The 27,861-nt window shown below is 44.4% G+C and overlaps 1 protein-coding gene, 1 long non-coding RNA gene and 1 pseudogene across 4 annotated transcripts; 1 reads left to right on the forward strand and 2 right to left on the reverse strand.

The window, feature by feature from the left end:
• Window positions 1-363: 363 nt before the first annotated feature.
• Window positions 364-7,352, reverse strand: LOC111840288 (aerolysin-like protein). The gene is made up of 2 exons (XM_023804939.2): window positions 7,239-7,352; window positions 364-2,641 (listed from the first exon to the last, which is right to left on the reverse strand). The coding sequence occupies exon 2, from the start codon at window positions 2,618-2,620 to the stop codon at window positions 1,679-1,681; it is 942 nt and encodes a 313-aa protein (XP_023660707.2). The 5' UTR covers window positions 2,621-2,641; window positions 7,239-7,352; the 3' UTR covers window positions 364-1,678.
• Window positions 7,353-10,802: 3,450 nt separating this feature from the next.
• Window positions 10,803-11,345, reverse strand: LOC111840287 (aerolysin-like protein; annotated as a pseudogene).
• Window positions 11,346-25,150: 13,805 nt separating this feature from the next.
• LOC140588312 (uncharacterized) lies at window positions 25,151-27,219 on the forward strand. Of its 3 annotated transcripts, none has more exons than XR_011989673.1 (4): window positions 25,151-26,384; window positions 26,492-26,569; window positions 26,658-26,756; window positions 26,861-27,219. It is a non-coding gene; the product is annotated as an uncharacterized lncRNA (long non-coding RNA). The 3 variants fall into 3 exon arrangements; XR_011989674.1 differs by having other exon boundaries at window positions 25,151-26,000; window positions 26,103-26,384; window positions 26,492-26,756; XR_011989672.1 differs by having other exon boundaries at window positions 26,492-26,756.
• The last annotated feature ends 642 nt before the right edge of the window (window positions 27,220-27,861 follow it).

Below are 27,861 nucleotides of genomic sequence, written 5' to 3' on the forward strand. Positions count from 1 at the left end.
GCAATGCATTGCATGTATAAGCAGAAATAATTAAATGAATGGAGCAATAAGAAATGACAAATCTCTTTCCTAACTTCTATACCTATCGTTTTAGTATTTTGCCAATAACACAATGAAAATCATTCAGACCAATTAAATGTCACTTGTTGGAGACTTATTCCACCCTGCAATAAATGGGATTATGGGGAAAAAAAAAACAACAAACCCAGCATGATGATAAACTCGAGCCAAAAATACAGAATCAGAGTACATTTGAGACACATTTCTGATAATTGACATATCCAGGTACTGTTCAGCTTCAGTATGATGTACACAATAAAAACATGATCATTAAACTGAATTGCACCATATTGATTGGATGTCGTGTTCTGCCTGAACTATTTAACAACGGCACTTGATATTAGGCGATCAAAACTCAACAAATAAATGAATATCATCTCATGGAGTATTTTCACTCTCTTGGACTGAGATTCAGCAGTTTCACTTAACATCTTCCAGGACATGAACTTTTGTGTGTTGTAGCATCAAGTTGGGTTCCACAGGAAGAGGTTACCAGCAGATCACCTCAGTGCTCTCCCAGTTTGATGTGCTCCAGATGTGAGGTGTTTACCCACGACTTCTTACCCTGAAGCTTGGCTACTGATTGTGTGTCCAACAATACCCTATAGGGTCCTCATTGAGGGGAATCCAACTTCCCAGCCAACTGCAACCTGCCAGCTGGGTGTATGAGTCAATCCAATTTCAGCTGAAGTTGTGCTGTTCCACAAATGCCCTCAAATCCTCTATTGTGGGGTCTTTGCCTCATAGATGGTGTGAGTGAGTCCCTTTTGCTTTGTCGGATGTTTTGTCCGAAATTGCCAATCTGTTCTTGTGTTTTATCTATTTGTCTTCATGACATCAAATCCAATGGTACAACTGAAAGAAGCTTGAGTGGCAGACAAGGCGGTCCAGTCCCTTTGCCTTGAAGACAGTCAGCTTACTTTCAGGTTTCTACATCTAGCCCATCACTTTGATGTTGCATCAGGACTTGGGCCTTGGGCAAAACACTATGAGGTCCTGAGCCAGGCTATGAGCTTTCAATAGGGTCTTAAGCCGAAGCCAATGCTGCTTCCCAAAGATGATCTTGGTGCAGACTGTGGCTTCCTCCTTCTGATGTTGGGGCATCTTCCTCTCACTTCTGGTTCATACATTCACTACCAGGAACCATCATGACCAGACCTGCTGGGATCACAGCAGTGAGCTGTGGGGTGAGTAGTTATCTGCTGCAGCAAACGGTGAAGATTCCACTCCATCAGTATGACTACTTTTTACGTCTCATAATTTTGGTTAATAAATTGTTGAAGGGCTGTGGACTTTTGGACATAATATGTATAATGGTTTGTAAATGTATTTTAATATAGTTCACATTTAGAATCTGAGGCAATAAAAGTGAAAGTAGTTTTGGAGACTGTATGTCTTTAGGTAAATAATGCAGTGTCTTAAGAGATTTTATTTTTAAATCTTTACCCACAAAGTAACAGACCAACATTAATAGAATATGATTCTTTCCAGCAAAAAAGTCCCACTAAAGAGTATTCTTCTTCAGGGCTTAAATTTAAGTGTTTCTAACCCTGAAACGTATTTGATCTGATCCAAAGCCCCCCAGAGACAGCAGAATACATTCTGACTGTGCCAAGAGTTATGGTAATTCTTTCACACCTGCCTTTGCACTGGTGTAAGTGAGGCCCTTGTAGGTTCCACTGGTTGGAATCTCCAGAACACTGTCATCAAGGCAGGTAATTTTGACTGTGCCAGTATAGGGGAGATCTACTGGGGCCTGACCAATTGTGATGTCTGCTTTCACAGTTTTCCCAGGAGGAATATTGACAGTAAAATTTATCAGCTCTGTCTTCTCCTCTGTGTTCTCCAAATCATATGTGCTTTCACTTCCTAGTTTGTAACTGAATCCAGTTTTATTTTCTACAACCTCTGGAATTCCTGCATGCACTTTCATCTTGAAGGTTGAAGACATTTTGTTAGGCACAGACCAGGAGAACTTTTCGGTGATTTTCATTGAGGTTTTAGTTTTGTATTCTTGTGGTGCAGTGAATGTATTCTGGTAAGTCATGGATCCAATTTTCTCAACAGCCACACTGGGTACCAGCTGATGAAAAGTGTACTGAACCTTTGTTAACACAGTAGACTTGATGGTATTGATGAATACGAAGCCTAATCTATCAATGTCTGTACCTGATCCTCCTTTGATTCCCATGCAGATCCCAGATCCAGTATCAACCTGGTGTTCTTTTTTCAGCGGCCACTCTGTCATGTATGCGAAGAACTCCCGGCGGCGATTTGTCCCGAATTTGATGGCACCCAGACGTGTTCCAGCTCCATTATCCCACAGAGACAGAGAGGTAATCTGCTCTCCATCTTCAAATGTAAATTCTGAATAGTCCCCAGCAGGAATTCCAAACTGCTTGGACTGGTCATCAGTAAGCCAAACCTTCAAAGCTTTCACCTGCCAGCCACCCACCCACACCCTAATCTTCTTCAGTGTGGCTCCATTTGTGATACCAGTGAAGTCAAATGGTGAACCGCCTTGTCCGCCAATAATAATGATGGGAGCCAGGTATAACATGATGATGCTCTTAAAATAGACCTTAAACAAAAGAAAACGTTTTAATCAATTCAACTGGAAAGAAACATTTTGAAAATGGAGGATGAGTATGAAAATGTTTAAAGCCTGCATGAAGGAGGTTGTCCACCACCATCCAAGAACATCCTATCGCTTACATGAGATCTAGTTTTGTGTCATGAATCACTGTTCTTGCAGGGGGAAACAAGTCTATTTATGACTATGGTATGGCTTTGAAATGTTACTTGAGTTGTCAGGACTACAGTGCAGGCATGTGCAAGAGGAGTCCTGGCTGTATAGCACCTATATCAGAGATTTCCTGTTTTGCATTTATTTAATGTTAAATATTGTTAAGAACATAAGAACAATACAAACGAGAGGAGGCCATTCGGCCCATTGAGCTCGCTTGGGGAGAACTTAACTAATAGCTCAGAGTTGTTAAAATCTTATCTAGCTCTGATTTAAAGGAACCCAAGGATTCAGCTTGCACTACGTTATCAGGAAGACTATTCCATACTCTGACTACACGCTGTGTAAAGAAGTGCTTCCTTAAATCCAGTTTGAAATGTTCTCCCGCTAATTTCCACCTATGGCCACGAGTGTCACGTCCCGCTCCGTCCGCTCCCGATGTGTGCCACGCCCACCTCATTACCTCCTGTTTCGCCCTAATTGTTCTCACCTGTGGCTCGTTCTCCGTGGCTTGTCTTTTGTATTTAGTCCTCGTCTGAGTCAGTCTTCCCCAGACTCGTCATTGATGTTACCTGTTGTGCTTCCCCGGTCCCTTCAACCCGAATAAATCCCGTTCCAACCCGACCTCCTGGCTCCGTATCCCTGCTTCCCGGATCGCCTACCCACCAAACGTGACAGAATGACGAGTCTCCACGACAACACGACGCGGGAGACCGAGCACCACCGGCTCGGTCTCCTGCAAGATTTCGTGTATTGGCGATCCCAGCCCGAGGTCCTGGAGGATCCGGTAGCCCTGGAACTGGCCACCCGGGGCGCGGACCTCCTCAAGGAAGAGCGCCCGCCCGGACAACAGTACCCGCTGCAGAGGGCACGTAAGTGCCTTCGCCGCCTGAGCCAGCGCTTCGTTAACAGCCGGGAGAAGCGGAGCAGAGAGCTGGCGGAAGCAACTCCAACGCTCTACCTAGGAGCCTGCTCTCTGCTCCCCGCCTGGGAGGACACCGCCGCAACCAGCCTGGCCAGCTTCCCGACGGAGAAGCCGCCTCCCTTAGAAGCATACTTCTACCGGCCGGAGCGTCTGGGACTCGGAGGTATCCGCGCTATGCGGGACGGCATTCCCCGGGTCCCGAGAGCCCTTAAAGGGGCAGCGTCAACGCGCTCAGCACCCCTCCTGCCTGCTCCGGACCTGACCGCGGCACCGCCTGCTGCTGCCGCCGCCGATCTGCCCGCGGCTGCGCTGCCTGCTGCCGCCGCCGATCTGCCCGCGGCTGCGCTGCCTGCTGCCGCCGCCGATCTGCCCGCGGCGACGCTGCCTGCTGCCGCCGCCGATCTGCCCGCGGCTGCGCTGCCTGCTGCCGCCACGGATCTGCCCGCAGCTGCTGATGCCGCCGCTCTGCCCGCGGCACCGCCTGCTGCTGAGGCCGCCGCTCTGCCCGCGGCACCGCCTGCTGCTGATGCCGCCGCTCTGCCCGCGGCACCGCCTGCTGCTGATGCCGCCGCTCTGCCCGCGGCACCGCCTGCTGCTGATGCCGCCGCTCTGCCCGCGGCACCGCCTGTCCTGCCTGACCCGCCTGTCCTGCCTGACCCGCCTGTCCTGCCGGCTCCTGAACTGCCTGTTTCGCCTGTCCTGCCGGCACCTGAACTGCCCGTTTCGCCTGTCCTGCCGGCACCTGAACTGCCCGTTTCGCCTGTCCTGCCGGCACCTGAACTGCCCGTCTCGCCTGTCCTGCCGGCACCTGAACTGCCCGTCTCGCCTGTCCTGCCGGCACCTGAACTGCCCGTCTCACCTGTCTTGCCGGCACCCGCACTGCCTGAGGTGGCTGCGGTTGCGCCCCCTGCTGGTCGCGTGCTGGCGGCGCCCGCCGAGGCGCCCCCTGCTGGCCACACGCCCGAGGCGCCCGCCGAGGCGCCTCCTGCTGGCCACACGCCTGCGGCCCCGCCTGAGGCCGCCACTCCCGTCCTGCCCGCGGCCCTGACTCCCTCGCCTGTACCCCGGCAAGGCCAACGCCCCACAGGACCCCGCCTGTCAGTGTCCCGTAAGGGAAGAGGACACAGGCGTCGGGTCCGGGTCCCGCCCTCCCTGCCCCCTGGCTCGCCCGTTCGGCCCCTGGCTGTTGCTCGGTGGCTGCCTGCGGGTCCTCCGGCTCGGGGTCGGCGGTCGCCGCCGGGTCCCCCCCTGGATCCTCGGTGCCGGTCTTCGGTCTCTCCTCCGGCTCCATGTCGGTCGCCTCCGGGCCCCCCTGCTCCGGCTGGGCGTCGGACGGCGCCTTCGCCGGCTCCGGCTGCGCCTCCGCCTGCCACGGCTTCCCCCTTCTGCCTGCCTGCACCGGTGTTCCCTCCTGCTCCCTCCGTGTCCCCTCTGTCGCTCCCTCGTCCCGTTCCCTTGGCCCCTGGGTGGTCCCCTTCAGCTCCCTTCTCCCTCCCGCCTGCGGCCCCTCCGGCCGCTGCCCGTCGCCCGCCTGGGCTCCCTCGTGCTCCCCATTTTCCGCCTCCCTTTCCTTTGGTCCCGCCTGTTTCTGCTCCTCGTCCCTTTGTTCCTCCTTTTGGCACCCCTGGCCCTTTCGTGTTGCCTGTGGGTGTCCCCCCTGTGTCTCCCTTCTTGATCTGTCTGTCCGCCTTCCCTGTCCTCTGTCAGGTCCTGTCCTTCTTTTCGTCCCTGTTCTTGTTTTGCGTCTCCATCCTGTTCCCTGGTTTTGGTTGACGTTCTGTTTTGTCTTTCAGGTCCTGTTCCCCGGTTTCGTCCCGTCCGTCGCCTCCTCTCTGGCGCGCCCAGTGTGCGCGCCTTTGGGGGGGGGTTCTGTCACGTCCCGCTCCGTCCGCTCCCGATGTGTGCCACGCCCACCTCATTACCTCCTGTTTCGCCCTAATTGTTCTCACCTGTGGCTCGTTCTCCGTGGCTTGTCTTTTGTATTTAGTCCTCGTCTGAGTCAGTCTTCCCCAGACTCGTCATTGATGTTACCTGTTGTGCTTCCCCGGTCCCTTCAACCCGAATAAATCCCGTTCCAACCCGACCTCCTGGCTCCGTATCCCTGCTTCCCGGATCGCCTACCCACCAAACGTGACAACGAGTTCTTGTATTTGAACTAATGCTGAAGTAACTATTCGGTTGAACAGCATCCAAACCTGTTAGAATCTTATAGACCTGGATCATGTCCCCCCTCAGTCTCCTTTGCTTGAGGCTGAACAGATTTAGCTCAAATAACCTTTCCTCGTATGACATTCCTCTAAGACCAGGAATCATTCTTGTGGCCCTACGCTGCACCTTTTCTAAGGCCGCTATGTCCTTTTTAAGATATGGTGACCAAACCTGTACACAATATTCTAGGTGAGGTCTCACCAAGGAATTGTATAATCTTAGCATTACCTCCCTTGACTTAAACTCCACACACCTGGAGATATACCCCAACATCCTATTGGCCTTTTTTATTGCTTCCCCGCACTGGCGAGAATGAGACATGGAAGCATCAACATACACACCAAGGTCTTTCTCATAATCAGCTACCTTTATTTCAGTAGGTCCCATAAAATACCTGTACTTTATATTTCTGCTCCCTACATGGAGTACCTTACATTTGTCTATGTTAAATTTCATCTGCCAGGTGTCAGCCCAGTCACTTATTAAATTAAGATCCCGCTGTAGCTGCTGAGCCGCTAGTTCAGTGTCTGCTACACCACCCACCTTGGTGTCATCTGCAAATTTCACCAGTTTACTGTATATATTGGTGTCTATATCATTTATGTAAATTAGGAACAAAAGTGGTCCTAAAATTGTTAAAATGTTCAGAATAAAATGTCAGAGATTTCATCACTTTCCTGTTACTTGTGCGATAATAGGAACAGTCAAAGCTGTTTGTTTTTCATTTTAGATACAAAAAATACCTGGCAGAACAGACATGTGCCTAGAAGCATGAACTTAAACTCTGACAGTAACATTAAAGTACAGCACAGTAACAGTAAGGTAAAACACAGTAAATTGTTTTCCCCAGCAGAAGAAAATAACATTTTCTTCATTGGCATTTGGCAGACGCCCTTAGCCAGAGCGACTTGCGTAAGTGTTTAGAATTCTCATCAGTGAATAAATTCTAATGCCAGTTCAATAGAACCTGAACATATGTTTATAATACCAGAAAGCAGAGCAGTGCAGTGTGTTACAGTCCTGCATGAGGACAGCAGGACTGAGCGCCAAATAAACACACATCTTAGTAGTTTATAAAGAATTACTACAACCTAGAGAAGAACAATTTCACATGTATATAGTGTTATTTTATTCTTAACCTCACAGGAACAACAACGACATGTTTATAGTTTGTTAAATGTGTGCTAAATTTGTCAGGCTTAAAATATTTCATAAACTAAACATAGATACAAGATTATTTATTTTCTTTCCTCTTTTCCCCCAAAATAGTTGTCAACAACATGAATTAGTTGTTCTTACCTAAAATGTAGACTCTTTCCCTTCCTCAGCACAGCAAATTCTTGCTGGATATAATGGCTGATTTACCCTTTTTACCTTCATTTTATTTATTATGAAATGGGTGGTGTTTGTAGCATTGAGTAATGCAGGAAGTTTATCTCACTCCTGTTTATGGGGGCGGGTCTACGTCTTATAAGGAAACACCAATTTGTTTATTGTAGCTTGTTTTGAAATCCAGAAATATAGATTTATTTCCTCCTTCATATTTAGATAGATAGATAGATAGAATCTTTATTGTCATTGTAGCAATGAGACATTGTACAACGAAATTAAAGTGCAATTCTCCAGTGCAAAATAAAAACAGTCACTCTGAAAGAGCCTGAACGCTACTTTCTTTGCCACATCTTGTAATTATTTAATGTTTTCTATGCCTGCCGCTGATTACAAACAGCTATGAATCTAGCAGTCTTAAGCTGAAATATGAGAAGCCACACACTTGTCTGTGGATGACTTTGTATTTCTTACTTCCCTGTGTGTGGTGTTTTGGTTTGTGCTGTTACACACACCAAACATAAAATCTCTTTGTATGCGGATGACATACTAATATATATCAGTGAACCGATAACCTCAGTACCTGCGCTAATCAGAAACTTAAAAGAATATGGAGAACTCTCAGGATATCAAATTAACCAGTCAAAATCTGAAGCAATGATATTCGTTGGCCATTGGCCTCAACAACTAACAGAAAATTTGAAATATCGATTCCCCTGATATATCATACTTACACAAAACCAATTATGGTAAATTACTATGTGAAATAAAGAATGATCTCCAAAGATGGGAAATTCTCCCTCCATCCTTTTTGGGGAGAGTGGAGAGCATTAGAATGAACATACTCCCTGGGCTTCTCTTGATGTTCCACTCCCTGCCCATAGGGGTCCCCATATCCACATTCAAAACGCTCGATAAATGGTTATCCAAATTTAACTGGCAAAACAAAAGACCCAGGATTAAATTGAAAATACTGTTAAACTCAAAAGAGAATGGGGGTCTGGATTTACCTAATTAAAAAAATTATTACTTGGCAGCCCAACTTAGATCAGTAGTGGCATGGATATCCCAGGATAGAGCGACTTAGTGGGTAGGAAAGTAAAATCAGTAACATCTGGATAGGAAACACTCTGAAAATATGGTCAAAAGTGAGAGAAAAGCTGGGACTCCCTTCATCAACATCAAGAGCAATGAAAATTCCACATAATATTGATTTCATATCATCTAAACTAGATATTGGGTTTAATATGGAGATATTATTGGTGCAAAACACCTGAGCATCTGTAACAGTGCAATCTGTATCTGTAGAAAAGAGTCACACATGTGTATCAGTAAATTTGAAGTCACGGGATTTCCACAAACACAACACTTCTCAAATTCTTCATTACAAATGCACAAATCGTATTCCACGCATCACAGACTGTCAGGGTTAGGGTGAGACACTCCTGTTGCCTCAGTCTTTTGTGTCCCTTCCCCGTTTGCCCAGCAGGCATTGCCGGCCATCCTGTCCCTCTTGTTAGTCTTTGTGTTTCCCCTGTTTTCTGTCAGCCGCGTGGTTCAGTGTTGCCCTGCCCCCTCCTGGATTGGTTAATTGTCTGTCTCACTCCTGTTGTGTCGTTACCGGTTTAGTTTTGTATTTAAGTTCCTGATCCTGTTCTGTTCTTCCTGGAGTCATTGCTTGATGTCTTATGCTGTGTTCTATGTTGCCTGCCTGTCTGCCCACCCCTTGTTATAATTAGTCTTTGTTTATTTCCATTTATTTTTGACCCCCGTGGTCCTTTTGTTTTGTGTTTCTTGTGTTTTTTCTCTTTGTTAATAAACCTCTGTTTCTCTGCAAGCCACAAGTGGGTCGTCCACATTCCCTTCCTGTCTGCACCATGTCTCATCCTTGCGGCCGAAGCACCCAAGTCCATGACAACAAACTAATTAAGAAATTCAAACGCTCACAGTTTAGCTACATTTGCTGCAGTAAATATGGTGCAAAACACATTTGCACTCCCGTAATCCAAAAATGTGAACTTATGTACAAAAGTGACACACTGGCTTATTAGTTCGTGAATTCGTAGGCTACAGCACAGGTGCATCAGTCAGATAAACAGCCAGCAGTGCAGGAGATGAAGAAGAGAGCAGTTAGATTAGGGATGTTACTGTAGGAACTGCTGAAGGACAGAAGCAGGAGTAAAGCCTGCAAGCTTCTCACTTTTTCACACTGAACTTTCCTGACTTCAGTGAGGAGCATGTGAGCGGAGTGGAGCGGTGAGAATTTCCGCTCCTCGCTCACGAGGCTGTTGGCTCCGCCCGCTCCTCCGCTCTAATTCGCACTAAGCCGCTCCGCTCAACACCGCTGCTCGCTCCACTAAAATTTCCTCCCGCTCCAGTCAAATCTCTCCATGCTCGCTCCAATTTAAAAGAGGGACAAATTATCTGCATGCCTAACAAATGTCACCTTAAACCGAAGCCTTATATCATACAGAAATATGAGCAACGGCAACATTGTCACTCAGAACAGGAAATATATATTTTTAAACATCATATGGGCACCAACGGACACGTTTGGCAATGGCATTCCACACAAAAATAGGCTTAAAAATAAAGGAATCGGTGGGCTTAATAGCTTAAAGAATATACAAGCTAAGCATCCACGTTTAAAATTCCTCAATTTTTTTCTGTTGATGCTACTGCTGCGTCTCCCTATAAAATAAAATTTCACTGACAGGGTTACATGAAATTTTAAAATCCTATTAGACCTACTTTGAATGACAAATAAACTAATTTATTTGATTACCAATATTTACTTTATAGGCTTTTATACTTTTATTTACTTTATAGACTTGATATGCTACAACCATATAAAACTTGCTCACGTTCTGCTCTGGCATCCGCGTGTTTGCGTAGCACACTCTCATGTTTCCGAGAATGGTGTCTTTTTAGATTCCAAAGTGAATCTTTACTCACTGAAACAGTTTCACCACATTGTTGTTCTTGCTCTACATTATTGTCATGTATATGTTTGATAGGTCATACAAGTGTACTATTCTTATCAATTTCCTTTGTGAAATACTTTGCGAATTCCATCTCGGCCAATTTGTGTAACAGTCTTGATAACTGTAGTCTTGTGAATTCTGGGCAGATTTGCGCACGCCCCAAAGTCGCAGTGTGAGCGGTATCGGAGCGAAATCGGAGCGAGACGGAGCGACCGCTCCAACTTTAATTAAAAAACCGCTCCGCGCTCTGACCAAATTCCGACCACTGAACCAGAAAACTGAGGGAGGTGGTAATCAGGAAATGAAAAACAAAACAACGACAATGGAGGCAAAACAGCCTTGTGAATGAGGAGCGGAAATTCTCACCGTTCTCACCGCCAATCAGGGGCCAAACCCCACAGGGATGAAGAAGGTGCCTGTTTAAGCTTTCCAACCACTTGCCACATATGGCCAGCCAATTCTCCAGAGTTACCGTGGATGTAGGTACAGGACTCTGAACCCACACTATTGATCTCATAGTATCTGAACATACTAACCGAAGCCAAAGACCTCACTGTCCAGGCCACAACTCAGGTTTTTTCCATGTTCTTTCAACAACCATATTGGGTACCACCCAATGAAGAGTGAGGCACTGAACATTTGTTAACACAGTAGACTTGATGGTGTTGATGAATATGAAGCATAAGCTATCAATGTCTGCACCCGCTTGTCCTAGGATTCTCATGAAGATCCCAGATCCAGTATCAATTGGTTACTCTGTTTTCAGCCCCCACTGTGTCATGTGTGCGAAGAACCACCGGGAGAGATTTGTCCTGAATTTGATGGCACCCAGACGTGTTCCAGCTCCATTTCCCCACCGAGACAGAGAGGTAAACTGCTCTCCATCTTCAAATGTAAATTCTGAATAGTCCCCAGCAGGATTTCCAAACTGCTTGGACTGGTCATCAGGAAGTCAAACCTTCAAAGCTTTCACCTGCCAGCCACCCACCCACACCCAAATCTTCTTCAGTGTGGCTCCATTTGTGATACCAGTGAAGTCAAATGGTGAACCGCCTTGTCCGCCAATAGTAATGGTGGAAGTCAGGTATGACATCATGATGCTCTTAAAATAGAGCTTAAACAAAAGAACACATTTTAATCAATTCAACTGGAAATAAACATTCTGAGAATGGAGGATGTGTATTTATCACTGGTATGGCTATGAAATGTTACTTGAGTTGTAACTCTGTTGTGACTACAGTGCAGGCATGGACAAGAGAGGTACTGGCTGTTTTGGCACCTACATCAGAGTTTTTCTGATTTGTATTCATTTAATGTTAAATATCGTCGAAATGTCCAGAATAAGATGTCAGAGATTTCATCACTTTCCTGTTACTTGTGTGATAATAGGAACAGCTGCTTGTTTTTCATTTTAGATACAAGAAATACCTGGCGGAACAGACATGTGCCTAAAAGCATGAACTTAAACTCTGACAGTAACAGACGCCCTAAGCCAGACCAACTTACGTAAGTGTTTAGAATTCTCATCAGTGAATAAATTCTGATACTGTTTCAACAGGACATGAACATGTGTGGTAGAAAGCAGAGCAGTGCAGTGTGTTACAGTCCTGCATGAGGACAGCAGGACTGAGCTCTTAGTAGTTTATCACAAATTACTACAACCTAGAGAAGAACAATTTCACATGTATATAGTGTTATTTCATTCTTAAACTCTCAGTGTCACGCCCACAGGGGCGGGACTCGACAGATGCAGCTCATCGTCTGCCATTCAGCGCCCTTCATAAACTGAGCGGTGACAGACTGTCTTTGCGAAGTATTGAGCCTATGTTTAGAAGCCATACTGAGCGTTATTCTCGTCTCCTGTCAGCCCCGTTATCCCTGACTTGCTTGTCCTCCTTTCGTTCGGTCCTTACCTTCTTACCTTCCCTCCTTAGACCCGCTCCCGTCCTTAACCTACCCGTCCTGCTGAGCCCGGCGCCTCCTGTCTTCCCCTCCTCGTGTGCCCCAGTCTTGTGCCCTTTCGTTGGACGGATACTACGGATAAAGACCCCTGGACCTGAACCTGGACTACGACTTCTGCGCGCCCCTCTGGTACCTCGTCCTCGGCTAGTATCCTTCGGGATCGCCGCTGCCTCGCCGACGCTTACCATCTGCGTCCCGGCTAAGACAGCGCACCTGGCAAGCTCAGCGTCACGACCTACCTGTGTCTGCTCGTCTCAGACCTTAATAAAGGCTCTTGTTCCCTGCATTCCTGGATCTCCGTTCCCGTTCTTGCCCGCGAGTGACACTCAGGAACTACAACAACATGTTTGTAGTTTATTTTTGTGTGCAAAAATTGTCAGTTTATGAATGTTTCATAAACTAAACATAGATACATAAAGATTACAGTCGTACCTCAGTACTCAAACATTTTTTACCCACTCATTTTTTTTACTCAAAAAAAGTCGAACCAACCAGTTTAAAAAAAAAAATGACCTGCTATGCCGCTTATTGAGGTAAAAAAAAACTTTAAAAGTTGGCACACGCATTATTCGCACGTGCCCTCCCGCTCACGGTATTTTACTCAATGGACCTATGCATTTAGCGATAAAATAGTACAAGGGATGGAATGGGGTGATGTTTGTTTTAGAAGGGGGATGATTTTGACTGTTTTTATTTCAGGGGGGATGACATCCCTCCTCATCCCCCCTCAACTCGAGTACTGGTGGTACCTCAGTACTCAAACTCATTAGAACTCGAATTTGTTAAAAGTCGAACCAACCAGTTTGAAAAAAAAATTACCTAGAACTCAATTTGAATCTCAGAAGTCAAACCGTGAACGCCGACCTAAGATAACTTATAGGTGTGGGGAAATAAGTTACGCAGCACGTCTCTCAGCAGAAACAAAGGATAAAGCTTCAGTCTCAGCCTCGCATTCTCTGTGATAGCATCATTTGTTGGTGATAGTGCTTTTTTATTGAAAATATCAGGTAATACACTGTACTTGTATTCTACATTGTTTGGATACATTTTCTTACTTTACAAATTTGTCACGCCCGGCTCATACGATCCTCCAGTGTGCCACGCCCCCCTCTTTAACCTCATGTGATATCCTGATGTCATCAGCTGTTTCTCGTCATTTCCAATTAGTCGTGTAATTAAGTCCACGTTCAAGTATGTTTCCCCAGTCCTGTCATTGAACTCTACTCTGTGCTGTGCCTTGATTGCCAGCAATAAACCCTGTTCTTGGATTTCTGTCTGCCTGACCCTGATTCCGCGCTCCCTGCTCGCTCGTCCTGTGTGGTGTGACAAAATTACTCTTTTGATAAATGTGCTTAGATGTGTTTAGTATATGCCCTTCTTGTTTTATCCTGTTCATTTTGTGTTTAAATGCTAAAAAAATCCTTTTTGTGTTAAAAAAAAAAACATATTTAGGTGTAATTTTTGGGGGCTGGGAACCAATTAATTGGTCTTCCATTATTTCTTATGGGGAAAATTCCATCAGAGCTCAAACTTTTTAGGATTTGAACCCAAGTTCTGAACGGATTAAGTTCGAGTTCTGAGGTACCACTGTATTTATTTTGTTTCCTCCTTTCCCCCAAAATAGTTGTCAAAAGTATAAATTAGTTGTTCTTGCCTAAAATGTAGACTCTTTCCCTTCCACAGCACAGCAAATACTTGCTGTACAAAGTGCCTGATTTACCTTTTTTACCTTCAATTTATTTATTATGAAATGGGTGGTGTTTGTAGCATTGTAGCAAGTTTATCTCACTCCTGTTTATGGGGGCGGGTCTACGTCTTATAAGGAAACACCAATTTGTTTATTTTAGCTTGTTTTGAAACCCAAAAATATAGATTTATTTCCTCCTTCATATTTGCCACATCTTGTAATTATTTAATGTTTTCTATACCTGCCGCTGATTACAAACAGCCATGAATCTCTCAGTCTTAAGCTGAAATATGAGAAGCCACACACTTGTCTGTGGGTGACATTGTATTTCTTATCGCCGTGTGTGTGGTGCTTTGGTGTGTGTATCAGGTGTATCAGTCAGATAAACAGCCAGCAGCGCAGGAGATGAAGAAGAGAGCAGTTAGATTAGGGATGTTACTGTAGGAACTGCTGAAGGACAGAGGCAGGAGTAAAGCCTGCAAGATTTTCACTTTTTGCGCAGTAAGTTTCACACTGAACTTTCCTGACTTCAGTGCCAGAGTTTTACATCACACCTCCATTTCTGTGCTGTGGACCCCACCCCCCATCTCAGAGCAGGAGAGCCCAGCAGGAGCCTCTATGGACAAGTGAGCATGTTACTACAGATCCTACAGTCATGTTTACAGAAGCCCAGAGAGACATAGGTGCTCAAACTCTAAACCAGCTTGAGGAAATGCACCAGAATAAAATATATTACAATATTTAATTCATCAGCACAGTAAAATGAATTATGTATGATGGAATGACCACCCCCTTTAAAGAAAAGACTACATTTCAAATTTATGTTCAGTTTGCCTCCAGTGAGAAGGTGGACGTCAGGACAGAAACATTGCCAAACCACTGATAATTAAATGTAAAAATTAGTCCATCTAACATTAAGTGATCTATCTATCTGAGTTATCTGTTTGGTAACAAGACTTTGGACACAGAAATAAAAATGAGATAAATCACTGAATCTGCAGTAAAACAACAATGTACTGCCAATGTACATGTAAAGCAAATTTTGTTGTTGAAAGGAGGGGGTTTGCATGTACAATACCATGTTTACTCTCTACTTCACCTCATTTTTAGAAGCACAGGCTCTCTGACTAGTTCCCCCATTACCCATATAAGGCATGGACCTCAAACTGACTTTCTTACCTCAGGGCAATGATGTGCCTTAGGAAATATCAAGGAAAACTGGTTTTGCAGAAACTTCTTTTCACTGAATCACTGTCAATGTTTTGTCTCCATCATACTAAAATTTTGCAAAATACTTGAGTGCCAGAAACGAGTTACAGGTTGCAGTGAAGCAGGCATGCAGACCACATTTGTTACTCTTCAATGTATCTAGCCTAGGTCGTAATTAGGGTGTTAAAAGCAGGTGAGAAAAGTGTCAACTCAATCAGGGCTCTTAATTAGGCAAGATAATTATAGAGTAGCACACAACTGGGCTGAGCTAGAAGTTATCCTAAACACCCGCATAGACATCCACCGATCATGGATAAGGATCCATACCCCTGCATTAGAGTACATGAATGACTTCACCACCTCTAAGGGCTGGGAAATCCTGGGGAAAGGCCTTCACACAGTATCTCACATAAAACCCATGGAAACTAATGCCTTATTAATCAATGCAATTATATTTACTAATGCAATATAATATAAATGAATGTGACAGAAAAATGTCTAACCAAGGAGCAGAAGAAACAGAGGAGTTGGGTGTTAATGCATGTAACCCTGGTTAACAAGAGTAAATGAACCCAAATCAGATAAAAGTACAACTTCCAGTGAGCTTGAAGGCTGCTGTTAGACCTACAGACACTAGAAATCCACTATGCACAGTTTGCCAGTTCACCATGACATTGCAAGAATAATAATCATTCATTCAGAGTCTTGTCTGCAGTTTACTGCAGTGACCCCAGCTGGAAATGGGGACTCTGTTCAGGACAATCACTAAGGCTCCTAGCTGTGTGAGCCAGACGTGAGGGGAGATGCTGCAACACAGGAGAAAAGGACCAAGGTCAGTATAATCAACAGCAGTAGAGACAATATCAGGTTGAGGGCAAAGACAGAGGTGAAGGCAGGCGTGGGGTAAAACCAATTGCTGTTTTATTAAAGTGAAGTAAACTACAGGCAGGGCAAAGGAAGTGGACCTAGATTCCTAATAAACCAGCATTCCTTGATCTCTCGTCTCCCCGTTCCTGCTTCCACGATCCCCATCGTGACATGTGCCTATAAGCATGAAATTAAACTCTGACAGTAACATGAAAGTACAGCACAGTAACAGTAAGGTAAACACAGTAAATTGTTCCTGTGTCCCCAGCAGAAGAAAAGAACATTTACATTTACGGCATTTGGCAGACGCACTTAGCCAGAGTGACTTATGAGTGCTTAGAATTCTCATCAGTGAATACATTCTAATACTGCTTCAATAGAAGCTGAACATGTGTGTATAATGCCAGAAAGCAGAGCAGGTCTAACACAGACCACCCCTATAAAGAGCAGTGTGTTACAGTCCTGCATGTGAAATAAACACACATCTTAGTTGTTTTTTTTTTTTCCCATGGTTTATTTAAGGATTTTTCTTACATATATTCAACAAACTGGTTATAAAGAAAACAAAAAAAAAAAAAAAAGGGGGGGGGGTCTCAAGTATAAAGAACACAGACATTAATGAACAGGACTTGTTCCTCCTTTACAGGTTAAACATAATATTATAAGTCTACATATGACCCAAGTATTCTGCTTACAAGGGAGGCTCTGGGGTTTCTAAAGTGAGGGATTCAATATGATGAAAAAGGGGCTGCCATACTCTATAAAAGTGGGACAGACACCCTTTAACAGAGTAACGTATCTTTTCCAGCTTAGAAAACATCAACACATCCCTTATCCACTGCGTATGAGAAGGCGGGCGTGATTTCTTCCAAAGAATCAAAATAAGACGCCGAGCAATTGAACAAAGAAAGGCTACAAAGTCTGATTTAGATTTGGACATTTGAATATCGTCTGGTAAAACTCCAAATAGAGCTGTAAGTGGAGATGGTTCGAGGGTTATTTGCAAAACATCCGAAAGCGTAGCAAATACAGAGGTCCAATATGTGCGCAGAGAAGAACATAACCAAAACATATGGATCAGTGTGCCATGATTTTTCCGACATCTATCACACACAGGGTCAATATTGGGATATACACGGGCTAATCTAGACTTAGTCCAGTAAACTCTGTGTAAGAGGAATGCACACGTTCAAGAATAGATCCCCACAAGTCAGTGAGATCTTCACCTAAATCCTGAGCCCAGAGTGCCTCTAACGTCTGGTTTGAGGTAGAACAAAGAGAGGATATTAAATTATAGATTGTGGAAATAGTACCCTTTAAAGTAGAGGGTATCTTAAGGATGTTGTCAATAGGCGTGTCTGGTGGGATATTTGGAAAGCTATTAAATACTCTCCTGTAAAAGTCCCTCACCTGAAAATATTGGAATAAATGAGAGATTGGAAGACCAAACCCATCAGCTAACTGTTGAAAAGACGCAAAAACACCCTCAACAAATAAATCTTTAATAGTCACAATGCCTCTTCGTGACCAAAATTCAAATGCACCATCATTCAACGAGGGAGGAAATAAAGGGTTTCTGCAGAGTGGCATTGATACTGGTAAAGTTTGGATTCCAAAATGCTTACGAAATTGAGTCCAAACCCGTAATGTGGTCTTAACTACAATATTTTTACAGAACCTGGATACATTAAAGTCAGGAGGGCAGGAAAGTAAGGCAGAGAGAGAGGCAGGGGCGCAAGACAACGATTCCATTAAACACCAGATTGGTGACACAGCAGGATCAACCTGTACACAATAGAGAACTGACCGCAAATTAGCTGCCCAATAATAAAGTAAAAAATTAGGCAATGCCATTCCGGCAAGTGGTTTAGACTTCTGCAACACCTCTTTACGTAAGCGTGGGACTTTTTTATTCCTGATAAATTGTGAAACTAAGCCATCAATTTTATAAAAGAAAGACTTGGGAATAAAAATAGGGATGCACTGAAAGAGATAAAGAAGTTTGGGAAGGATGTTCGTTTTAACTGAGTTAATTCGACCAGCTAAAGATATAGGCAAGTGGGACCAACGCCAAAGGTCATCTCTAATGCGTGATAGGAGTGGATCAAAGTTATTTTTAAAAAGTTAATGAAATTTATCAGTAACATTCACCCCTAGATATGTAAAACCACTATTCACCACTTTAAATGGCAGAGATGATAGCGGATAGGAACGTGCAGCCTCATTTACTGGGAAGACTTCACTTTTATCCAAGTTTAGCTTATAACCGGAAATTTTCCCAAAGCCATCCAGTACTGTTAAAATGTGTGGTATTGAAACAGATGGCTGAGAAACAAAAAGTAGCAAATCATCTGCATATAATGATACTTTATTATCTTTATTAGCTTTAAACGTGGATTAATTTCTGTTGTGCATACTGAACTCGAAGCGATTTGAATGTTTTAGTATGACTTTGGTAAACTGCAAAGCCGCACCACTAGCATTAAGGCTACAGTAATCAGGTGTGTCAAGAGTTATTATGAATACGCTGACTTTTGATTTAGCGGTATAGGACCGTACTATAAGTGTTCAATTTTGAGTTATTGTTAATAGGCTGACTTTTGATTTAGCGGTATAAGACTCTTGTTTTTTTACGTGTTAAAGAGTAGTGAAGACGCTCATAAACGTTTGAACAATGTTGACAGTCATTGTGAACACGTGATGTAAAATAAATTTTGGTTGACTGGCTTATCTGACTGTTTTGTTTTGCTTAAAGCGCCTTAAAGTCTGGTGCGCCTTGTATGTGGAAAAAGTTTGAAAATAGACCACTGATTGACGGTGCGCCTTATAATGCAGTGCGCGTTATAGTGCGGAAAATACGGTAAGCTTTAAAGGTCTCCCAGACCAGAGAGGCCGAAACTCCTGGAGTAGCATTAGTAGTCAATCTGATTCGAAATAAAGTTGACAAAGGCTTCATCAGAGAGCAGCAAAGAATTGAAACGCCAGGGGCCACGAGGCATCGGTTTTCCAGGAAAAGGGAGCTCAAGAGTTACGGGGGCATGGTCTGATATGACAATAGCATTATAAGAGACAGTGCAAACTGAAGGTAATCATTTTTTATCTAATAAGAAGAAATCTATACGTGAAAAGGAGTGATGCACAGGGGAGAAAAAGGAACATTTTTTAGACTGGGGATTCAAGACCCTCCAAGGGTCACATAACCCATATTCCTCAATAAACGAAACAACCACCTGTGCAGACCTAGAGACAGATGTAATCTTAGACGAGGATCGGTCTAAAATGGGATTTAAACAACAATTAAAATCACCACCTAAAATAAGATAGTGTGATTCGAGATCCGGAATCATTGGAAAAAAAAATCTGAAGAAAGCATTGTCGTCTATGGTAGGGGCATAAATATTTGCTAAGACCAGTGGTGTGTTATACAATCTACCTGAAATGATAACATAACGACCATAAGGATCCGAAAGACTGTGTGATACTGTAAATGGAAGTGCTTTGTGAATTAAGATTGCTACACCCCTTGATTTGTGAGAAAAGCTAGAATAATATAGTTGGCCCACCCACTTTCTTCTCAACTTATTATGCTCTAAAAGACCCAAATGAGTTTCCTGAAGATAAGCTACCATCGTATTAAGGTCACGTAGGTGATTTAACACTTTGTTGCATTTGGCCGGGGAGTTTAAGCCCTTAACATTCCAACTAGTAAATATTGCATTACCCCCATGTCCCAGTGGTGCTGTTAGAGTAGCCATCAATGATGGTTTAGGTCACTGCAGAAAGAAGTTTAGAAGGAAAGTCACCCTGGACATATGGAATGACAATATCATAGAATAGAGACCATATATTACAGAAGAAAAAAAACAACCAAGGAAAAACTACAAAATACTGAAGCCCACCCAAAACACCAACCCACCCGACACTGCTCCCCAGCTGAGCAGCATTAACTAACCCAAACAAACTACCTTTCCGGAACTCAGTGCATAGCATTGTACTGCTACAAACAGGGGTCATGTGACAATCAACTAACAGTAAAAGATATCAGAACACAAGAATAATCGACAAGCTACAGAAACATAGCCAACAAGGAGAGATAGTACACAGCTAAGTATTGGATTCAGCTGAGGAGTGATGTTAAACAAAAGCTTCTGCGTCCGCTGGGTCGTCTAATCTGTGCTGTTTACCGTTCTGAAGAGTTATCCTCAGCTGGTCAGGGTAAAAGAAGCCGTACGCTATAAATGCTGGATTGTCTCGTAGTAGAAGCAGCGCGTTTCTTCAGCAAAGCCGTGGAAAGACCTGGAAAAATATGGACTTGCCTTCCGTTGTAACACAGAGATGCACCCAGTTCGTTGGATTTTTGTAAAATACTGATTCTGTCCCGATAGTAATGCAGCCTGACAATAAATGGCCGCGGGGCTTCATCCACTTTCGGTTTCGGGCGTAATGTCCGATGTGCTCGGTCAATTACCGGATCCACGTCGAGACGGAGAATGTCACGAAGCACGCGACCGATAAACTGAGTGGGCTGAGAACTTTCCGTACCTTCCAAAATACCCACCACTCTAATATTGTTACGCCTGGATCTGCTCTCAAGATCATCACATTTTGCATTCAGACGCGAAACCTCTTTGGAGAGAGTGGTAACAGTAGTTTGCAGGTCTTTAACCGAGTTGTCGCAGAAAGCGGCAGTCTTTTCCAGTTCACCAAGCCGGTCCGCGTGAGACTCAGATGTCGCCCGTAAGGAGTTAACAGAAGAGGCAAGCTCCTCACGAACCGACAATATCTCACTCCGAAGCGACCCTGCCATTGAACCTATTTTTCAAAAATGTCCGACCCGAGTAATTTCAGTTGATTGGTGAAAGTTGTGAGGCTTAGCTGGTCACCAGTCGTGTCGGTACATTGGTCTAGGCCACTCGGGGAGTCACGTCCGCCATCATGGCTTTAGCTTGTCGAGTATTCGGCATAGTTGCTCTCGCGGTGAAGCGCAGAAAGAAAATCTCCTTATAGCAAAATATTACGATTTCTGCACTCCAAAAAGTTTTTGCCCTGTACAAAAAGCATATGTATAATATGTCGCCAAAAATACCAATTTATGTCACATGCCCAAGGAGCTACACTCACACACATCTTGTCTCCTCCATAACCCGGAAGTCCTCCCATCTTAGTTGTTTATCAGAAAAAACTACAAATTGGAGAAGAACAATTACAGAAGTATATAGTGTTATTTCATTCTTAACCTCACAGGAACTACAACGACATATTTGATGGAGGAGATCTAATGTCCTTCTAACAACTTTTTACATCACACCTCCATTTCTGTGCTGTGGACCCCCCCCATCTCAGAGCAGGAGAGCCCAGCAGGAGCCTCTATGGACAAGTGAGCATGTTACTACAGATCCTACAGTCATGTTTACAGAAGCCCAGAGAGGCATAGATGCTCAAACTCTAAAACAGATTGAGGAAATGCACCAGAATAAAATATACTGCAATACTTAATTAATCAACACAGCTCATCCTGTTATGTCTGATGTAATGACCACCCCCTTTAAGGAAAATACATTTCAAATTTATGTTCAGTTTGCTTCCAGTGAGAAGGTGGTCATCAGGAGAGAAACATTGCCAAACCACTTATAATTAACTGTAAAAAACAAATTTAAGTCCATCTAACATTAATTGATATATGTATCTGAGTTATCTGTTTGGTAACAAGACTTTGAATCTGCAGTAAAGCAAAAATGTACTGCTGATGGTCATGTAAAGCAAAATTTGTTGCTGAAAGGAGGGGGTTTGCATGTACAATACCATGTTAATACTCTACTACATCTCATTTTTAGAAGCACAGGCTCTCTGACTAGTTCCCCCATTACCCATATAAGGCATGGACCTCAATCTGTCTTTCTTACCTCAGGGCAATGTTGTGCCTTAGGAAATATCAAGGAAAGCTGGTTTTGCAGAAACTTATTTTCACTGAATCACTGTCAATGTTTTGTTTCCATTACACTAATATTTTGCATAATGCTTGAGTGCCAGAAATGAGTTAACGGTTGCAGTGAAGCAGGCATGCAGACCACATTTGTTACTCTTCAGTTCCAACCTGCTTTTCTACATTTTCTCTTCTTATTAATCATGATGAGCCAATGAGCTCTTGCATCCAGATGTACAACTGGACGTGGTGCTTGACCAAATGGTCCCTGCTGCTTCCTCTTCGTACATTCAGCCACAACCCCATCTGTAGGGCAGCTTGGTTTCTGTCCATGACTTTTCTGTATTTCCACAAACTTTGCACGATGTATTTGTTGCCCTATATGGCTCTAGGACTGGTATATATGCAGGTAACCTCTAGCCTAGGTCGTACTTAGGGTGTTAAAAGCAGGTGAGAAAAGTGTCAACTCAATCAGGGCTCTTAATTAGGCAAGATAATTATAGAGTAGCACACAACTGGGCTGAGCTAGAAGTTATCCTAAACACCCGCATAGACATCCACCGATCATGGATAAGGATCCATACCCCTGCATTAGAGTACATGAATGACTTCACCACCTCTAAGGGCTGGGAAATCCTGGGGAAAGGCCTTCACACAGTATCTCACATAAAACCCATGGAAACTAATGCCTTATTAATCAATGCAATTATATTTACTAATGCAATATAATATAAATGAATGTGACAGAAAAATGTCTAACCAAGGAGCAGAAGAAACAGAGGAGTTGGGTGTTACTGCATGTAACCCTGGTTAACAAGAGTAAATGAACCCAAATCAGATAAAAGTACAACTTCCAGTGAGCTTGAAGGCTGCTGTTAGACCTACAGACACTAGAAATCCACTATGCACAGTTTGCCAGTTCACCATGACATTGCAAGAATAATAATCATTCATTCAGAGTCTTGTCTGCAGTTTACTGCAGTGACCCCAGCTGGAAATGGGGACCCTGTTCAGGACAATCACTAAGGCTCCTAGCTGTGTGAGCCAGACGTGAGGGGAGATGCTGCAACACAGGAGAAAAGGACCAAGGTCAGTATAATCAACAGCAGTAGAGACAATATCAGGTTGAGGGCAAAGACAGAGGTGAAGGCAGGCGTGGGGTAAAACCAATTGCTGTTTTATTAAAGTGAAGTAAACTACAGGCAGGGCAAAGGAAGTGGACCTAGATTCCTAATAAACCAGCATTCCTTGATCTCTCGTCTCCCCGTTCCTGCTTCCGCGATCCCCATCGTGACATGTGCCTATAAGCATGAAATTAAACTCTGACAGTAACATGAAAGTACAGCACAGTAACAGTAAGGTAAACACAGTAAATTGTTCCTGTGTCCCCAGCAGAAGAAAAGAACATTTACATTTACGGCATTTGGCAGACACACTTAGCCAGAGTGACTTATGAGTGCTTAGAATTCTCATCAGTGAATACATTCTAATACTGCTTCAATAGAAGCTGAACATGTGTGTATAATGCCAGAAAGCAGAGCAGGTCTAACACAGACCACCCCTATAAAGAGCAGTGTGTTACAGTCCTGCATGTGAAATAAACACACATCTTAGTTGTTTTTTTTTTCCCCCATGGTTTATTTAAGGATTTTTCTTACATATATTCAACAAACTGGTTATAAAGAAAACAAAAAAAAAAAAAAAAGGGGGGGGGGGGGTCTCAAGTATAAAGAACACAGACATTAATGAACAGGACTTGTTCCTCCTTTACAGGTTAAACATAATATTATAAGTCTACATATGACCCAAGTATTCTGCTTACAAGGGAGGCTCTGGGGTTTCTAAAGTGAGGGATTCAATATGATGAAAAAGGGGCTGCCATACTCTATAAAAGTGGGACAGACACCCTTTAACAGAGTAACGTATCTTTTCCAGCTTAGAAAACATCAACACATCCCTTATCCACTGCGTATGAGAAGGCGGGCGTGATTTCTTCCAATGAATCAAAATAAGACGCCGAGCAATTAAACAAAGAAAGGCTACAAAGTCTGATTTAGATTTGGACATTTGAATATCGTCTGGTAAAACTCCAAATAGAGCTGTAAGTGGAGATGGTTCGAGGGTTATTTGCAAAACATCCGAAAGCGTAGCAAATACAGAGGTCCAATATGTGCGCAGAGAAGAACATAACCAAAACATATGGATCAGTGTGCCATGATTTTTCCGACATCTATCACACACAGGGTCAATATTGGGATATACACGGGCTAATCTAGACTTAGTCCAGTAAACTCTGTGTAAGAGGAATGCACACGTTCAAGAATAGATCCCCACAAGTCAGTGAGATCTTCACCTAAATCCTGAGCCCAGAGTGCCTCTAACGTCTGGTTTGAGGTAGAACAAAGAGAGGATATTAAATTATAGATTGTGGAAATAGTACCCTTTAAAGTAGAGGGTATCTTAAGGATGTTGTCAATTGTTACGACCCTGTCTAGGGGTTAGGGTGTAACAGAGGAAGGGAATGGGGAAAGGGGAACACAGGGTGTGGTGTACAAGGGAACACACGTGGACAAAGGGGATATTTTTATAGTTTTTTTTTTATATTTTATTCACGCAAGACAGACACATAACAGCAAACCTGGTGCAAGAGCTTCAGGAGTGATAAAGGCCAAAACAATAAACAAAACCCCAACTACCGAACGAAACCCAAGTCTAACTGAACTACCAAAGAACACAGAAACAACAAAACCTATACCTAACTCCCTATCCAAATCAGTGGACACAAAGTATAACAAAACAAAACGGCAACCACTCCCTACGCACCAGATACATACACAAACACACATACAAGCCAAAGCGTAAAGTCCGAGGGGCGCGCGAAGTCGTAAACCAAAAACCGGGCGAAAGATCGAAAACCAGAAATCAAACAAAACCAGGGCAGAAGTACAGAGAAGGGCAAAGCGAGAAATCGTAATCCGAGAAACCAAAACCGTCATACACAATAATCATTCAAATAAGCAAACCAAAACACAATCCAAAATATGAGCAGAGCTCTCGAGGGTACTTTCTGTCCGGCTTTTCACTTCTGCCGGACGGAAGTGACGGCCGGCTTGCGGGGAAAGGTGGGCGGGGTCCAAACGGGGAGGCGGAGCAAGGGCCGAGCCAAGTGGTCCTGGTGGAGGGGGCGGAGCGAACAGCAGCAGGACGTAACACCCCCCCCCACAAGTGTGAACCTCATAGGTTCCACAAAACACAGTTAATTAGAAACAGGGTATATTACCCCAGTATATACAAAAAGGTCATACGCGTGAGAGGGCGTCAGCCACCAAGTTACTAGTACCTTTCTTATGGACAATCTGTAGGTTGAATGCCTGTACAATGAGGGACCAGCGCATTAGTCGTTGGTTGGAATTACACATTTTGTTCAAAAACACAAGGGGGTTGTGATCAGTAAAAACGGTCACAGGTTGGGGACTATCACCTACGTACACTTCGAAGTGCTGCAAAGCGAGTAACATCGCGAGGGCTTCCTTCTCTATCGTGCTGTATCCCAACTGGTGCTTAACGAATTTCTTTGACCAATATGAAATCGGATGGTCTAAACCCGCGGCGTCCTCTTGTAGAAGGACAGCGCCGGCTCCAGTACCGCTGGCGTCTACCTCCAATTTAAAAGGCTTTCCAAAGTCAGGGGCAGCTAACACGGGGGAACTAGTAAGCAGGGATTTTACCGAGTCGAAAGCAGATTGGCATTCAGCAGACCAATTCACTTGGGCGTCCTTACGGAGTAAATTGGTTAGGGGTGAAACGACATCCGAAAAATTTCGGCAGAAACAGCGGTAATAACCCGCCATCCCCAGGAAGCGGCGAAGGTCTTTCTTTGTCTTTGGTATGGGGAACGACGTAATTGCTTGGACTTTGGCGTCCACAGGCTTGACTGTTCCGTGTCCCACCAGTTTACCCAAGTAAGTGACAGTGCCCTGTCCGAATTCACACTTCTCGAGGTTTAACACTAACGAAGCCTCCTTTAATCTAGTAAAGACTAGGTCTAACACCGTCATATGGTGTTCCCACGAGTCAGAGTAGACAACCACATCATCTAAGTAAGCTTCACAATGTCTAACACCGCCGAGTACTATATTCATTAGTCGCTGAAATGTGGCTGGGGCATTACGTAATCCGAAGGACATAACCGTGTATTGTAGGAAGGTGTCTGGGGTAGCGAAGGCGGAGATCTCCGAAGCACGAGGGGTTAATGGTACCTGCCAATATCCTTTCAGGAGGTCGAGCTTGGTTACGAACCGAGCGGACCCAATGCGGTCCACACAATCTTCCATTCTAGGAAGCGGAAAGGCGTCGGGTTTGGTTACCGCGTTGACTTTCCTATAGTCGGTGCAGAAACGAGACGTACCATCGGGTTTTGGGACAAGCAAACAGGGTGAACTCCAGGGACTGGAACTAGGAACGGCAAGACCCGTTTCCAGCAGGTAATCAGTCTCCTTTTTTAATAGCTCCCGCTTATGAGGACTAACGCGATAGGGGTGCTGTTTAATGGGGATATGATCTCCAACATCAATGTCATGTTCTAACACAGGGGTCTGCGAAGGGGTGTCGGAGAATAGCGACGGAAACTTGCGCACTAGGGCCTGGATATCCGATTGGGCGGCTCTGGGTAAGTGAGCAAGCCTTTTCTCGAGGACTTTAAGGGCTTCTGAATTTGGTAGGCGAGCGCATGGTAAACAATTTCTCCCGAGGTGCAGCTCATCGAGTTCGGGCGAGTACTCGCGCACCGGCACAGTAACCACAGCAGAGGGGAGCAAAACAGAAGCGGACGAAGGAACGGGGTCAGCACGATCAACGTAAGGTTTTAGCATATTGATATGACACAGGCGAGTTTTCCGCTTGCGGTTTGGGGTCTCAATGATATAATTTGTGGGACTTACTTTTTCCTGTATACTATAAGGACCTGAAAACCGGGCTTGAAGAGACGAGCCAGGCAAGGGCAAAAGGACTAACACGCGATCTCCCTCTTGGAAAGACCGTTCTCTAGCGGTCTTATCGAAACGAGTTTTCATCACCTCCTGTGACGAACCTAACGATCGCTTGGCCAAGTCCCTGGCTGCACCAAGGCGCTCACGCAGAGACTTAACATAGCCTAACACATTCCTAGTCTGAGGAGGTGGATTCGGGGACAACCACTGCTCTTGCAGTACCTTCAAGGGACCACGTAGCGTATGCCCAAAAACAAGCTCAGCTGGACTGAATCCAGTGGATTCCTGTACTGTATCCCGAATTGCGAATAAAAGCAAAGGTACTCCCTCATCCCAATCTTTTCCTGCCTCTGAACAGTAAGTTCGCAACATTGTCTTAAACGTTTGGTGAAAACGCTCGAGGGCACCCTGGGACTCCGGGTGATAAGCACTGGAGACCTGATGTCTAATTTTCAATTCCCGTAATACCTGGGAAAACAACCGGGAAGTAAAGTTTGACCCTTGGTCGGACTGTACATATCTCGGTAAACCAAATGTGGTACAAAATTTTATTAGCGCTTTCACCACCCCTTTTGTTTTTAAGCTCCGCATGGGTATTGCTTCGGGGTAACGGGTGGTGGCACACATTAGGGTAAAGAGATAACTATTCCCTGAACGAGTTTTGGGTAATGGACCCACACAATCAATAAAGACATGTTCGAAGGGTTCCCCAATCGCTGGGACTGGGCGCAGGGGAGCGGGGGGAATAATTTGGTTCGGCTTTCCGACTATTTGGCAGGCATGGCACGAACGACAGTATCTTTTTATGTCTGAATTTATTCCTGGCCAATAGAAGCACTTGGTTATGCGGGCGAGCGTCTTCCTAATTCCAAGGTGACCTGAACACGGGTGATCGTGAGCTAAGGCTAATACTTGAGGTCGAAGGGGACATGGAACAACCACCTGAAATACCGTAGCCCATTCCTTGGGAGAC

Source organism: Paramormyrops kingsleyae, chromosome 3, assembly GCF_048594095.1.
Source record: "Paramormyrops kingsleyae isolate MSU_618 chromosome 3, PKINGS_0.4, whole genome shotgun sequence".
NCBI lineage: Eukaryota > Metazoa > Chordata > Actinopteri > Osteoglossiformes > Mormyridae > Paramormyrops > Paramormyrops kingsleyae.